Consider the following 15,767-nt stretch of genomic DNA (forward strand, 5'->3'; position numbering starts at 1 on the left):
AGTGTAATAGGGTTCCTTTTTCTCCACATCTTCACCAGCATTTACTAGTACCTGTCTTTTGGATATGAGCCATTTTAACTAGGCTCAGACAACATCTCATTGTAGTTCTGATTTGAATTTCTCTGATGATCAATGATGTTGAGCACTTTTTCACATGCCTGTTTGCCGTTCGTATGTCTTCTTTTGGAAATGTCTATTCAAATTCTTTTGCCCATTTTTTGATCAGACTATTAGACTTTTTCCTATGGAGTTGCTTAAGTTCCATGTATATTCTGGTTATTAATCTCCTGTCAGATGGATATTGTGCAAATGTTTTCTCCCATTCTGTGGGTTGTTTCTTAACTTTGTTGATTATATCTTTTGTTGTGCAGAAGCTTTTCAACATATGAGACCATTTGTTTCGTTTTGCTTTGGTTGCCTATAGTTGTGGGGAATTGCTCAATAAATCCTTTCCCAGACCAATGTCTTGAAGATTTTCTCTAATGTTTTCTTGTAGTTTCATAGTTTGAGGTCTTAGATTTAAGTCTTAAATCCACTTTGATTTTATTTATATATATGGTGATAGATGGGGGCCTAATTTCATTCTTCTACATTTGAATAGTTTTTCCAGCACTATTTATTGAAGCTGTCTTTTCCCCAGTGTATATTCTTAACACCTTTGTCAAAAATGAGTTCACCATAGGTATGCTGATTTGTTTCTGAGTTCTCTATTTTTTACATTGGTCTATGTGTCTGTTTTTATGCCAGTACCATTCTGTTTAGGTTACTATAGCTCTGTAGTCTAATTTGAAGTCAGGTAATGTGATTTATCCAGTTTTGTTCTTTTTGCTTAGAATAGCTTTGACTTTTATGGTCCCATATAAATTTTAGGATTTTTTTTCTATTTCTGTGAAGAATGTCACTGGTATTTTGACTGAGGTTGCATTGAATCTGTAGTTTGCTTTGAGTAGTACGGACATTTTAACAAAATTGTCTTTCATTCCATGAGCCTATATTATTTTTCAATAAATCCATGAATATAAACTATTTTTCAATAAATATTTTCAAATTTTTGATGTCCTTCTCCATTTCTTTCATCAATATCTTATAGCTTTTGTGATAGAGATCTTTCACTTTGGTTAATTCCTAGGGATTTAATTTTATGTGTGGCTAGTGTAAATAGGATTACTTTTTAATTTCCTTTTTATGTTGTTCCCTGTTCTCATAGAAATGCTACTGATATTTGTATGCTGAAATTGTATCTTGCAACATTACTAAATTTGTTTATTAGTTCTAATAGTTTTCCTGTGTAATTTTTAGGGTTTTCCAAATATAATATCATATCATCTGCAAACAAGTATAATTTGACTTTTTTGTTTCCCATTTGGATGCCATGTATATCTTTCCTTGTCTAATTTCCCTAGCTAGGACTTCCAGTACTATGTTGAATAACAGTGGTGAGCCATGTTGTATTCCAGATCTTAGAGGGAAGGCTTTCATCTTTTCCCCAGTCCATATGATACTAGCTGTAGGTCTGTTTATTATGTTGAGGTATGTTCCCTCTAGACTCAGGATTTTTAGGTATTTTTTTTTATCATGAAGGAATGTCAAATTTTATTAAATGAGTTTTTAGTATAAATTTATATAATAATATGGTTTTTAAACTTCATTCTGTTGATATGATGTATCACACTGATTGATTTGAGTATGTTCAACTATCCTTGCATCCCTAGGATAAATCTCACTTGGATGATGAATGATCTTTCTAATATATTGTTGAATTTAGTTTGGTAGTATTTTGTTCAGGAGTTTTGCATCAATATTCATCAGAGATATTGGCCTGTAGTTTGTTTTGTTTGTTTGTTTGTTTTTGATGTGTCTTTGTCTGGTTTTGGTATCAGAGTAATATTGGCTTCATAGAATGAGTTTGGAAGTATTCCCCTCTCCTCCACTTTTTGGAATAGTTTGAGTAAGTTTGGTATTAATTCTTCTTTAAAGGTTTGGTAGAATTCAGAAGTGAAGCTCTCAGGTTCTGAGCTTTCCTTTAGTGGGAGATTTCTTTTTTTATGGCTTTGATGTTGTAACTTGTTATTGGTCTTTTCAGGTTTTGGATTTCCTCTTGGTTCAATCTTGGTACTTTGTATGCATCTAGGAATTTGTCCATTTCTTCTAGATTTTTAAATTTATTGGTGTATAGTTGCTCATAATAGTCACTAATGATGCTTTGAGTTTCTGCAGTATCAGTTGTAGTGTCCACTTTTTCTTTTCTGATTTTATTTATTTGAACCTTATCTTTTTTTTTTTAGTCTGTCTAAAATTTGTCAGTTTGGTTTAACTTTTCAAAAAAACAACTTTTTGTATCATTAATCTTTTGTATTTTTTTAAAATTTCAATTTCATGTATTTCTGCTCAGACCTTTATTATTTCTTTTCTTCTACTAATTTGGCATTTGGTTTGCTCTTACTTTTCTAGTTCCTTAGGATGCATTGTTAGGTTGTTCATCTGAAGTTATTCCTCTTTTTTGATGTAGTCATTTATAGCTATAAAATTCCCTCTTAGTACTGCCTTTGGTGTATCCCATAGGTTTGGGTATGTTTTGTTTCTATTATCACGTCTTTCAAGAAATTTTCCAATTTCCTTCTTAATCTCTTCCTTGACCACTGGTCACTCAGGAGTGTATTGTTTAATTCTCATGTTGTATAGTTTCCAAAATTCCTATTCTTATTAGTTTTTAGTTTTATTCCATTGTGGTAACAGAAGATGCTTTATATTATTTCAATTTATTTCATGTTTTAATACTTTTTTGTTTTACATATATTTTATTCTTGAGAATGCTACATTTTCTAGGGAAAAGAATGTGTATTCTGCAGCTTTTGGCTGAAATGTTCTGTAAATATCTATTAGATCAACTTACTCTATAGTGAAGATTCAGTCTGATGTTTCTTTGTTGATTTTCTGTCTGGAAGATGTTTCCTAAGCTGAAAATGGGATGTTAAAGTCTCTAGCTATTATTGTATTCAGTCCTATCTCCCTCTTTATCTCTAAAAATATTTCCTTTATTTGCCTAAATACTCCAGTGTTGGGTGTATATATATTTAAAATGTTTATATAATCTTGCTGAATTGATCCCTTTATCATTAAATAGTGACCTTCTTTGCCTCTTACAGATTTTGTGTTGAAATCTATTTTATCTGATATAAGTTTAGTGACTTCTATCCTTTTTTGGTTTTCATTGGCATAGAATATCTTTTTCCATCCCTTTATTTTCTCTCTTTCTGTGTGTGTGTGTGTGTGTGTGTGTGTGTGTGTGTATGTGTTTTGAGACAGTGTCTCACTCTGTCACCCAGGGTGGAGTGCAATGGTGTGATCTTGGCTCACTGCAACCTCTGCCTCTTGAGTTCAAGAGATTCTCCTGCCTCAGCCTCCCGAGTAGCTGAGATTACAGCTGTGTGCCATCACACCTGACTACTATTTGTATTTTTAGTAGACATGGGGTTTCACCAGGTTTTTCAGACTGGTGTCAAACTCCTGACCTCAGGTGATCCATCCACCTTGGCCTTTCAAAGTTCTGGGATCACAGGAGTGACCCACCACACCCAGTCCATCTATATGTGTGTTTGTAGTTAAAGTGTGTTTCTTGCAGGGAGCAGATTAATGGGTTATGTTTTTTCATTCATGCAGCCTGTCTATGTCTTTTGATTGGAGATTTTAGTCCATTTAAATTTAATGTTATTATTGATAATTGAGGACTTACTCTTGCCATTTATTACTTGTTTTCTGGTCTTATCTTCCTTCTTTCTCTCCTTCCTGTCTTTCTCTACTGAAGGTAACTTTGTCTGGAGACATGGTTTAGTTTCTTGCTTTTTACTTCTTGTCTTTTCATTGTATGTTTTTCGGTTTGAGTTTATCATGAGGTTTGCAAATATTATGACTCATCATTTTAACCTGCTAACAACTTAACATTATTTGCATAAACAAACAAGCAAAAATAAAACTAACAAAAACTCAATACATTGACACTGTCTCCCTGCTTTTTAACTTTTCATTGCTTCTATTTATGTCTTATTGTACTGACAGTGTCTTGAAAAGCTGTTGTAGTTATTATTTTTCATTGGTTCATTTTTTAGTCTTCCTACTTAAGAGTAGTTTACACACCACAGTTAAAGTGTTATAATATTCTGTGTATTTCTGTGTACTTACTATTACCAGTGAGTTTTGTACCTTCAGGTGATTATTTATTGCTCATTACTGTCCTTTTCTTTCTGTTTGAAGTACTCCCTTTAGCATTTCTTATAGGACTGGCCTGGCATTGTTGAAATCCCTCAGCTTTTGTTTGTCTGGGAAAGTCTTTATTCCTTCATGTTTGAAAGATATTTTCACCAGATACATTATTCTAGGGTAAAAATTATTTTCCTTAAGCACTTTGAATATGTCATGCTACTCTCTCCTGGCCTGTAAGGTTTCTACTGAAAAGTCTGTTGCCAGACGTATAGGAGCTCCATTGTATATTATTTGTTTCTTTTCTCTTGTGGCTTTTAGAGTTCTTTCTTTATCCTTGACAATTGGGACTTTGATTATTAAATACCTTGAGGTAGTTTTCTTAGGGTTAAATCTGCTTGGTGTTCTATAACCTTCTTGTACTTGGCTACTGATATCTTTCTCTAGGTTTGGGAAGTTCTCTGTCATTATTCTTTTGAATAAACTTTCTACCCCTATCTCTTTACCTACATCCTCTTTAAGGCCAATGACTCTTAGATTTGCCCTTTTGAGGCAATTTTCTAGATCTGGTAGGTGTGCTACATTGTTTTTTGTTCTTTTTTCTTTGTCTCCTCTGACTATGTATTTTAAAATAGCCTGTCTTTAGGCTCACTAATTCTTTCTTCTGCTTATGCATTCTGCTATTAAAGGACTCTGATGCATTCTTCAGTGTGCCAATTGCATTTTTCAGCTTCAGGATTTCTGCTTGATTTTTTTTAATCATTTCAATTTATTTGTTAATTTATTGGATAGAATTCTGAATTCCTTCTCTGTGTTATTTTGAATTTCCTTGAGTTTCCTCAACACCTCTATTTCGAATTATCTGAAAGGTCACATATCTCTTTCTCCAAGATTGCTCCCTGGTGCCTTATTTAGTTTACTTGGTGAGGTCCTGATTTTCTGGATGGTGTTGATGCTAGTAGACGTTCTTTGGTGTCTGGGCATTAAGGAGTTAAGTATTTATTTTAGTGTTCACTGTCTTGGATTATTCGTAGCTGTCCTTCTTGGGGAGGCTTTCCAGATATTTGAAAGGACTTGTGTTTTGTAATCTAAGCTGTGTCTGCTTTAGGGGATATCCCAAGCCCAGTAGCACTGTGGTTCTTGCAGATCGAAGTACCTCCCTGATGGTTTTCGACCAGATATGGGAGATTCTCTGGATTACCAGTCAGAAACTCTTGTTCTCTTTTATGACTTTCTCCAAAACATACAGAGTCTCCCTCTGTGTTATGAGTTACTGGAAGCTGGAGGTGGAGTGACAGTGGCACCCCTGTAGCTACCACTACTGTGACTGTGCTGGGTCAGACCTGAAGCCAGCACAGCACTGGGTCTTGCCCGCGGCCTGCTATAACCACCCCCTAGCTACTGCCTGTGTTCACTCAAAGCACTCGGCCTCTACAATCAGCAGGTGGCAAATCCAGTCATGCCTCTGTCCTTCCCTTCAGGGCACTGAGGGCCCCCAGGTCCTGGGTGAGTCCAGAAGTGCAGTCCAGGAGTCAGGGACTAGAGTCTGAAACCTTAAAAGTCTACCTGGTGTTCTATTGTATTACAGCTGAGCTGACACTCAAACCACACCATCCTTCCCACTCTTCTGTCCAGTTTTTAAAGACAGAGGAGCCTCACTCTGTAGCCACATCACCCTAGGTACAAGGAGTACTGTGAGACTACCACATGTGTTCTCTTAAGGCTCAAGGTCTCTTAGTCAGCTTTTTGTGAGTGCTACCTGGCCTGGGACTTACCTTGCAGGGCACTGGAGTCCCCTTTGGCCCAGGGCATGTCCAGAAATGCCATCCAAGCATACAGTCCTGGAATAAGAGACTACAAGAGCCCAGTCGGTGCTCTACCCCCATGTGGCTGTGCTGATACCTAAGATTCAAGATAAGGTCCCCTTTGCATTTCCCTCTGATTTTCTCAAACAGAAGCAGTTTTGCTCTGTAGCCACCACAGCCAGAGTATCTGGGTATCACTGCTGGCTATTCAGGGCCCAAGTGCTCTTCAGTTAGCAGGTAATGAATACTGCCAGGACTGAATCCTTTCCTTCAGGGCGGCGGTTTCCTTCTGGCCTAGGGTTGCCTAGAAATGTCATCTGGGAGCTAGGGCCCAGAGAGGGGGTACCTTATGACTCTCACCAGTGCCCTATTATGCTGTGGCTGAGCTGGTACCCTAGATGCAAGACAAAGGCCTCCCTACACATCCTTCTCTCCTCAAGCAGAAGGAAGGGGTCTCTTTTGGAGCCTCAAGCTATGCAACTTGAGGTTAGGGGCAGGGTGATGCCTGCACTCCTTTGGCTGCCCCAACCGGTGTCTCAGTGTGTCACATGCCCCCTCAGTCTACAGTCTCTGAGCTTAGTTCACACTGGGATGCCCACAGGAGTTGCAGTCCTTGTGTCCTAGACTGCCTTTTGAGTTTACTGGAGACACAGAGTGCTGTAGCCGTGGGTGGCAAGGTTTGCAGGCACTCAAGTTTGGACCATTGCAATCGGAGATTCCCTTCTGGCTAGGGCTGGTTTAAATGCTCCCTCTATGGCTGGGCATCAACTGAGTTTGGTTTGGGTTTTTTTATTCTCTAACAGGACAGCACTAAGTTCAATGCCTCACAATGGCTGTGTTCTCCCTTCCCCAGAGCCCAGAGATGCTCTCCACACCAGGCCGCAGATGCCAGGGTAGGGGAGGAGTGGCGTCAGAGATTCGGGACTGTTTTTTCTATCTCTTCAGTGCCTCTTTTAGTGATTTGATGTTAAAACCAGGTACTAAGAGTGCTCACCTGAATTTTGATTCTTATGAGGGGGTAGTTTCTCTGTGTAGATAGTTGCTAACTTGGGGTCCTTGCTGTGGGGAAACGATCACCGGAACTTTCTATTCTGTCATCTTGCTTCGCGTCCTCTGCCCTAGAAACTGCTACTTTACAGTTGAGAAAACTAAGATCAGCAGATTGTATTTCTTATAAAAGGAGGTGGTACCAATTAGAGACATACATGTAACTCAAATCTGTGACCAACACAGTTTATTGGTGTTTTAAATAGGCATTTATTTAGTTTTTCGAACTTCATGTCTTCAACATACCTCTTGAGGAATTCCCTCATTGTGTGCCTGCCTCTGCAACACTTAGACTCTTGTTTAAATTCTTGGCTCTGTAATAATGGTGGGAACAATAATTCCTGGCTGTGTAATAATTCCTGGCTTTACTGTATTGTTCACTGTTGAAAATTAGCATCTTGTAAACTCTTAATCATATCCCCAGGATAATTTAAATAAAGTACTATAAAAAGGTGGGTGGATAAATTAGCTATCTTTTCAAGGAAAATTATTATTCTGTTATACCTTGACTCATACATCTCCCTGTTGCAGGAAGGCTCTATGGATAGCTTATATGAGCCGATCCCAGAGCAACAAGCTAACCAAGAAAACAAGTCTAGTAGAACTGATTCTCCTATCCCACCCTTCGGAGAGAGTGACCAAACACCGAACAGTCTCTTCATGGTGAGTGAAGCATTAACTGGAGTGGATTTTTTTTTCTCTATTATAGATCTAGAATCTCTTGCCTAATGATACCTGTTAATGCAGCAAAAATTCACTATTCTCAGAAGGTTATTCCTTTAGTTTTTGATTTTCTCTTTCTTGTTGTCTTTTTTATGATTTTGGCTTATTAAAATGACCACCATTTATTGAATGTGCACTGGATGATTATATAAGTTAACTTAATCCTCAAAGCTACCTTATGACTATAAATAATTATATCATTTTCTAGATCTGGGAGTTGCAAGAAAGAAAGGCAAGATAAGATACTAAAGGCTATAAACTATTAAGTGTTAAAGTTGGCATTTAAACAAATGTATATCTGAATCAGTAGTTTCTGGCAAACCAGGTGGTGGTTGCAAGGGAGACCTAGATTGATAGCATTTGTCAATTTCCACCGTGTAAATGCTCCACCATGGCCAATTTCAAGCTACCCATAGTTTAACTACAGGTTTGCAGTATCTGAATATTTAGTTAATAATTATCTCAAGTGCTGATTCTGGCACATCACTGGCTGCTTTCAAAGTTTATGCTCTAACCACTGTAATAAACGGTTTCTTGAATTTATGGATACACACCATCATTTCTAAAAGGTAAGTGTTAGAAAAATGCAAATGCAAATTGTTTTGTGAATTATCTTTAAAACTGCTAGAGATAGAGTTCTCTGCATTACACAGAATCGTACCTGTCCCTGTTCAACAGTGCTGGCTATCCTAACTCTTAGGCAATTGACCTGTATTTAAAATACAGTCGACCCTTGAACAACATGCATTCAAGCTGTGCAGGTCCACTTATACACAGATTTTCTTTTGCCTCTGCCACAACTGCTCCGATTCCTCCTCCTCCTCAGCCTACTCAGTGTGAAGATGACAGGAATAGAGACCTTTATGATGATCCACTTCCACGTAGTGAATAATAAATGTGTTTTCTCTCACTCATGTTCTTATTAACATTTTCTTTTCTCTAGCTTACTTACTTGTAAGAATACAGTATGTAATACATATAACATACAACAGGTGTATTGATTGACTATTGATGTTATCAGTAAGTCTTCCAGTCAACAGTAGGCTATTAGTAAAGTTTTTTGGGAGTCAAAAGTTATATGAACATTTTGTACTACATGGGGCGTCAGCAACCCTAACCTCCATGTTGTTGAAGTCAACTATAATTTAATACATGTGAACTTATTTTACATTTGTTGTGGCTTAGGAAAATATAAACCACCCTATGTCTACTACAGAAAAAGAGCATCCGTATACTTACAGATTTAGATGTCACTTCCTGTCCTTATAATCACACTTTTCCGGTTAACACACAAAAAATCATTTTTTCAGTGCCTTATTTTTGTAAGGTAATATATGTATACATGAAATTATGTATGTTTATTCTCACAACAATTTTAGAGAGATTTAGAAAGGTGCAAAAGGTTAGATAACTTGTCCACTCAAAAAGAGGATGCACCAGGATTCAAACTCAGAGCTTTTTTGCTTCAGAGAAAGGGTAACAGCAAATTACTTTTAAGTTTTGCACTTACCTTCACACATACCTATTTTGTTCTTTGGGTATATTAAAAACGGCTTATTACCATAGCTTCCAAAGTTTTGGCTTCTTGAAAGCTTGGAGCAATTAGAAAGCAATGTTGGAAAGCAAATTTAATAATAAATCTCAGTAACATAAAAATAATACAAAAATATTTTTTAATTCAGCGGAAACTCTTCCCTTAAATTTACACCTTTTTGAACGTCCCTAAGATGCTGGTATTGCTAGATATGCATAAGAGGGAGCAATAATACTTTGCACATATTAATGTGAGAGAGATAAACCATTCACATGGAGGCTGTGAATTGACATTGCAAATTGTTCATAAGCATTTTCACCCCATAATTAAAAAGAAAAATCGAATAGGTTGAAGAGCCTGAAGATATTTCCTTAAATGTGTGAGTTTAGTAAACATGCATAAAAAACGAACCATTTCATGGCCAACTAGTCTACTAAAATTTTTTCAATCTTCATTTATATTGCAAAAGAAGACGAGAATGATAAAAACATGATTTCAATTGCTATAGCTCTGTCTCTCTCTGTAATTTCTCAGCATTTAATTAAAAATATATGTATACATACAAACATGTACGTATGTATACATGCATACTGAAAAGTCAGTTCAACCCTTGATTTCACCTTTTAGTTGTTGAATTATGCCATTCCGATCAAATTATTATTAACACTTATTATATTCCTAATGAAAATTATTTCACAACTTAGATGAATAAAGTCATTTTTTTAAATAATTAAATCAAAAGATTTTAAGTACCTGCTTTCTTAGTATCCCCAGTTAATGGTTTGGAGCTTTCCTAAATTTCCTTCTCAGCCTTTGAGGAATAGATTTTTTTTCTTTTTCTCCTGGTATTGGCACTTCCTTCCCCCATCTTGATGTAAGAAAAAAAAGTTTCGGACCTAACTTAACAGTACCAGAAACAAATATTATTCCATTTGGACTCATTCTTCAGACATACACTGAAATCACCCTAAAGCTAATGGAGTTCTGGCTCAAGCTCCCAGTCCTCAATCCGGGTATTTGTAACCTTTCCAGAGAAGACAGGTACTCCCAGAATCTCTAGAACCAACCTGACAATACATCTATTTGTTATGGAGGAAACTATAGCCCATAATAAAAATAATGTCAGTTGCCACATGAATTGAAAAGGAAAATCAAAATGAGAGAAGAATCCTTGGTTTCCCTTATAAAATATATTATTTATTCATACACACTAGGAATTTTACCCTTTGGATATCACGACTTTGAACATAGTGGGAGTCCCATAGATGAACATAAGATCATCAATATTCTCAAAGGAGATGATCCAGTGTAGCTCATATGTATCATTATGGGTAGTAGAGGCTTTGAACAGAAAGAGGTTTATTCGGGAGTTTTAAATGAAGAATATCATACATCATCATAAATATCTAGTTTGTATTTAAATTGCAATTTCAGGAAGGATTGATAATGGATGGCTTGTCCAAAGAGAAACCAATTTAAGATATGGGACATTATTAAATGTTTAAAAGAGAAATAATAAGTGACCCACTTGCAGTATATTAGGAAAGGCATAAGTGTTGGAGGACAACTGTCAAAAACTAGCGGGAGTGAACAAGCATGCGGCTAAGTAAATGTGCTGAAAAAAAAAATAAGCTAACATATTAGCCTAAGGACTGATCAATCCATAATGTTATTTTAAATGTAGCCTGTAACTGCTTGATTCTGTATCTATTTTAGTTCCTCCTTATGTCTGAAGCTAGATAAGTATTTGAATTAGAAAAAGTGAGAATGCTACGGTTCGAATGTTTCTCTTAAAAAGTTCATGTGTTGGAATTTAAACCCCCAGTGCAATCATACTGACAGGTGGGGTCTTTAAGAAGCAATTAATAGATCATGAGAGCTCTAACCTACAAATGGATGAATGTCGTTATCGTCAGAGTAAGTTTGTTATCGAGGGTAGGTTTGTCATAAAAGCCAAGTTTGGCCCTCTCTTGTTCTCTTTGTTTTGCCCTCTCTTGCTTGCCCTTTTGCTTTCTGCCATGGAATGACACAGTAAGAAGGTCCTCATGAGATGTGGCCCCTCTGTTTTGGACTTCTCAGCTTCCAGAACTGTGATCCAATAAATTCCTGTTTGCTATAAATTACCCAGTCTCAGGTATTCTGTGATAGCAACACAAAACAGATTAAGACAGAGAACATAAAATGTTTGTATCTCTGCCAATTTGGGGTTAACTGGATCAAGTCTGAATTATCTGACTTGCTGTCTATATTGATTGAAGCAAACAAATAACTGTCAGTTCTCCACTTCATTTTGTATCTCATAAATTGATAGAAAACTTGAGCCTTTTAAAAAATGTGCTTAAATGTGGGTCAAAGGCAATGCTCCTATTATTCATATCTTGTGCATAGTTGTCATTCAATAAATATTTGTAAGCTAAATAAATGGATCAGTGAAGGTTCATTACTCAAGCTAAAGAAAGTCTTAATAATAATGGAGAGCCAATGATGCAGCAGATGAAATTGTCAGCTTTGGAGTTGAGCAGTTATGGATTCTCTTTCTAGTTCTGTCGCTTAGAAGGTATATGACCTTGGAAAGTTGCTTAAAGTCTTGCAGTCTCCGTTTCCTTACACTGTAGAACAAGGTGAGTAATGTTCTGTATAAATTTGCCAAATTCAATTGTAGAAAACAGAAGCAACTCTTGCTACTAGAAGCAGGCAGGATTTAGCATAGAAGTTAGAGAACCCTCAGAAGGGCTGATTTTTATACTCTACAGCAGGGACTGAAAATCATAGCCTGAGGCAGCCTGTAATTGTATCATGCATGAACTAAAAATGGCTTTTATATTTTTAAAAGTATCTTTAAAAACAGAAACAAAAATAAAGGAGACAATAGAATGCAATAGAAACTGTGTCTCACAAACCTAAAATATTTCTATCTGACTTTTCACAGAAAAAGTGTGCTAACCCCTGCCCTAGAGCTACAGGGTACAACCTCTGGTGGCAACTGAGTACTTGAAAAGTGGCTAGTGCAAATGCAGATGGACAACAGGTGTAAAATATATAACGTATTCTAAAGACTTCATACAAAAAATGAGTAAAATATAGGTTATTAATAATTTTGTAATGATGATTTGATGAAGTGATAGTATTTGATATATTTTAGATAAAAAGGAAATTTTTTTTGTTTTGTTTTGTTTTGTTTGGAGACAGAGTCTCGCTCTGTCGCCCAGGCTGGAGTGCAGTGGCGCCATCTCAGCTCACTGCAAGCTCCGCCTCCCGGGTTCCGGCCATTCTCCTGCCTCAGCCTCCCGAGTAGCTGGGACTACAGGCGCCCGCCACCGCGCCTGGCTAGTTTTTTGTATTTTTTAGTAGAGACAGGGTTTCGCCGTGTTAGCCAGGATGGTCTCGATCTGCTGACCTCGTGATCCGCCCGTCTCAGCCTCCCAAAGTGCTGGGATTACAGGCTTGAGCCACTGCGTCCGGCCTGATAAAAAGGAAATTTTACTCATTTCCTTTAACATGGCTACTGGAGGTGACCTCCACTTTCACATCCCACTTTCCAAATTTCACATGGATGCATATAATCTGCCAAGTCTAAATCATATCTGCTATCCAAGCTTGGCAGGAATGTATATAATGTGGTTTTTAGCCTTCTGGTTTTTGCATACAGAAAGACACACCAGAAGGTACATGGGGGAATGTTAAGGGGAATTCTACTATGTCCACCACTCTCCCCTCGCAGGGTCTTTAATCCTTATTGTAAGTGGTGTCACTACACTCTAACCAAAACACACACATACACAAACAGTGCCGTCTCACCACTGGAACTCCTTTGCAGTGTATGTGAAGGATGGCTGGCTTTCAGAAGGTGACTCTCCTTTGTCTCTAGAGAATATAATTTGTGTTAAGCTGGTCCCAGGCACAGTTTTATGATAACATTTAAAATGAGTTGGATATAACAATCCCTCTGCAATACTTGGGTCCTGTAAACTATTAATAGATTAAGACCTTTTTTTTTTCCCCCAGTTAATATACAGATAGATGACCAAAGAAAGCAAGATTATTTAATCACATTATTTTAGAGAATAAATCACAAACAAAGGAGTTGATACACAAAATTGCTGCTGCATCTTCAAGCAGATGACATTCTCAATAGCAGCTAAGTTTAAGGATTACCTGAAGACAGATACCCAAACCCCGTCTTGGAGCTATTACAATTACAGCAGCCCTGTCCATTGGAAATATAATGTGACTCACACATTTTAGTTATTCTGGTTGTCAAAATAAAATGTTTTAAAAAGAGAGACAGGTTAAATTAATTTTAATAATATATCAAATTAAGCCAATATATCTAAAGTATTATCATTTCAACATGTAATTAATACAAAATTAATGAGATTTTTGTATTCTTGTTTCTAAACTAACACTGAAATCTGATGTGTATTTTATAGTAAAGAGCACATTTCAGTTCAGATGCTGAAACTTCAGTGGTTAAAGTGCAATCAGTTCCAGCGAAACAATCTCACCTTTGGTTGTAAATTAAAATTAAATTAAATTAAAATTCACTTTCTAAGTTGTATCAGCCACATATTAAGTACTCAATAGCCACTTGAGACTATGGATGGCTGCCATATTGGACAAGGTAGGACTGAAGGCTTGAAATTGCTGATGGTGCAGAGGTATAAAAGTAACCAGAAAATATCAATTCTCCACTTCACTTAGGGAAGTATAGATGTTAAAGTATAAAAATGTTTAATGATAGGCAATTAGTTATATACTTTTCGAAAGAGCATAGATGTTAAAATATAACAATACTTGATAATAAAACAGTTACACACTTTTTGTTTGTTTGTTTGTTTGAGACAGAGTCTCGCTCTGTCGCGCAGGCTGGAGTGCAGTGGCGCGATCTCGGCTCACTGCAAGCTCCACCTCCCGGCTTCAAGCGATTTCCCCACCCCAGCCCCACCCCACACCTCGGCCTCCCCAGTAGTTGGGACTACAGGTGTGCACCACCATGCCCTGCTAATTTTTTGTATTTTAATAGAGACAGGGTTTCACCATGTTGGCCAGGATGGTCTCAATCTCCTGATCTCGTGGCCTAGTGATCCGCCCGCCTCAGCCTCCTAAAGTCCTGGGATTACAAGCGTGAGCCACTGCGCCCGGCCAGTTACACACTTAGAGATAAAATTATAGGAAACACATCAGTTTACCAATGAGGAAGCTGAGATTAGTGACTTGACTGCAGTGACAGATGGAGTCTAGGCTGGAGTTCTGGATCCCAAATAGTAGTCCTGTTTTTTTGGTTTCTCTGCCACAAGCGTAGCGTGTGTGGCGGCAGTGCGGTGGGGGGTTACGTGCATGTACGTGTACACAAGAGTGAGAGAGATCAAGAGGGGAGGATTAGGCCGGGCGCGGTGGCTCAAGCCTGTAATCCCAGCACTTTGGGAGGTCGAGACGGGCGGATCACGAGGTCAGGAGATCGAGACCATCCTGGCTAACCCAGTGAAATCTCGTCTCTACTAAAAAAATACAAAAAACTAGCCAGGCGCGGTGGCGGCGCCTGTAGTCCCAGCTACTCGGGAGGCTGAGGCAGGAGAATGGTGGGAACCCGGGAGGCGGAGCTTGCAGTGAGCTGAGATCACGCCACTGCACTCCAGCCTGGGCGACAGAGTGAAACTCCGTCTCACAAAAAAAAAAAAAAAAAAAAAAAGGGAGGGGGATGATTAGAAGAGTGTCTTTTTGGGAGATGAGGAGTGAGGAAGAGGAAACGTTGGTAGGAAAAATAACCCAACCTTATAATATACGTGCTAAATATATTCTGATATCTAGAGAACATAGTGAAAAGAACTTGAGATGGGTGAATAGACTTACATTTTATTCCTGCTCTCAGACTGGGAGCTGTGTCTTTGGGAATGTGATTGAACTTCTCTCACCCTAAGTTTTCTGAGCAATAGAATATGGATAAAAATTTCTGTCTCTTGCAGAAAACCAAACACCGCATGTTCTCACTCATAGGTGGGAATTGAACAATGAGATCACTTGGACACAGGGCAGGGAACATCACACACCAGGGCCTGTCGGGGGGTAGGGGCCTGGGGGAGGGACAGCATTGGGAGAAATACCTAATGTAAATGATGAGCTGATGGGTGCAGCAAACCAACATGGCACATGTATACCTATGTGACAAACCTGCACGTTGTGCACATGTACTCTAGAACTTAAAGTATAATAAAAAAACAAAAATCTGTCTCCTGGCTTACAGTGAGCATCAAATGTTGTAACCCACTTTAAGCACCTGGTATGGTGCATGTTAATGATCATCACCTTTCCTTCTGCAAACCGCCACACCAGGGCACAGCAATCTTTTAATTTAGTATCCTTGATTAAATGACTTTAAGTCAAACTCTCACTTAATCTTGGATGTTATTTTAAAATAACTGCTTAAAATAATTTGTAATCAATGCTTCTTATCTAAAAGTATT

The 15,767-nt window shown here is 37.7% G+C and overlaps 1 protein-coding gene across 2 annotated transcripts in view; it reads left to right on the top strand.

The window, feature by feature from the left end:
• SAMSN1 (SAM domain, SH3 domain and nuclear localization signals 1) overlaps nucleotides 1-15,767 on the top strand; it is a 176,375-nt gene that overhangs the window by 14,628 nt on the left and 145,980 nt on the right. For both annotated transcript variants that reach the window (XM_050782363.1, XM_050782360.1), the window contains exon 2: nucleotides 7,581-7,712. In XM_050782363.1, the coding sequence (XP_050638320.1) occupies nucleotides 7,581-7,712 (132 nt within the window). The remainder of the gene's footprint in view (nucleotides 1-7,580; nucleotides 7,713-15,767) is intronic.

This window comes from Macaca thibetana, chromosome 3 (assembly GCF_024542745.1).
Source record: "Macaca thibetana thibetana isolate TM-01 chromosome 3, ASM2454274v1, whole genome shotgun sequence".
NCBI lineage: Eukaryota > Metazoa > Chordata > Mammalia > Primates > Cercopithecidae > Macaca > Macaca thibetana.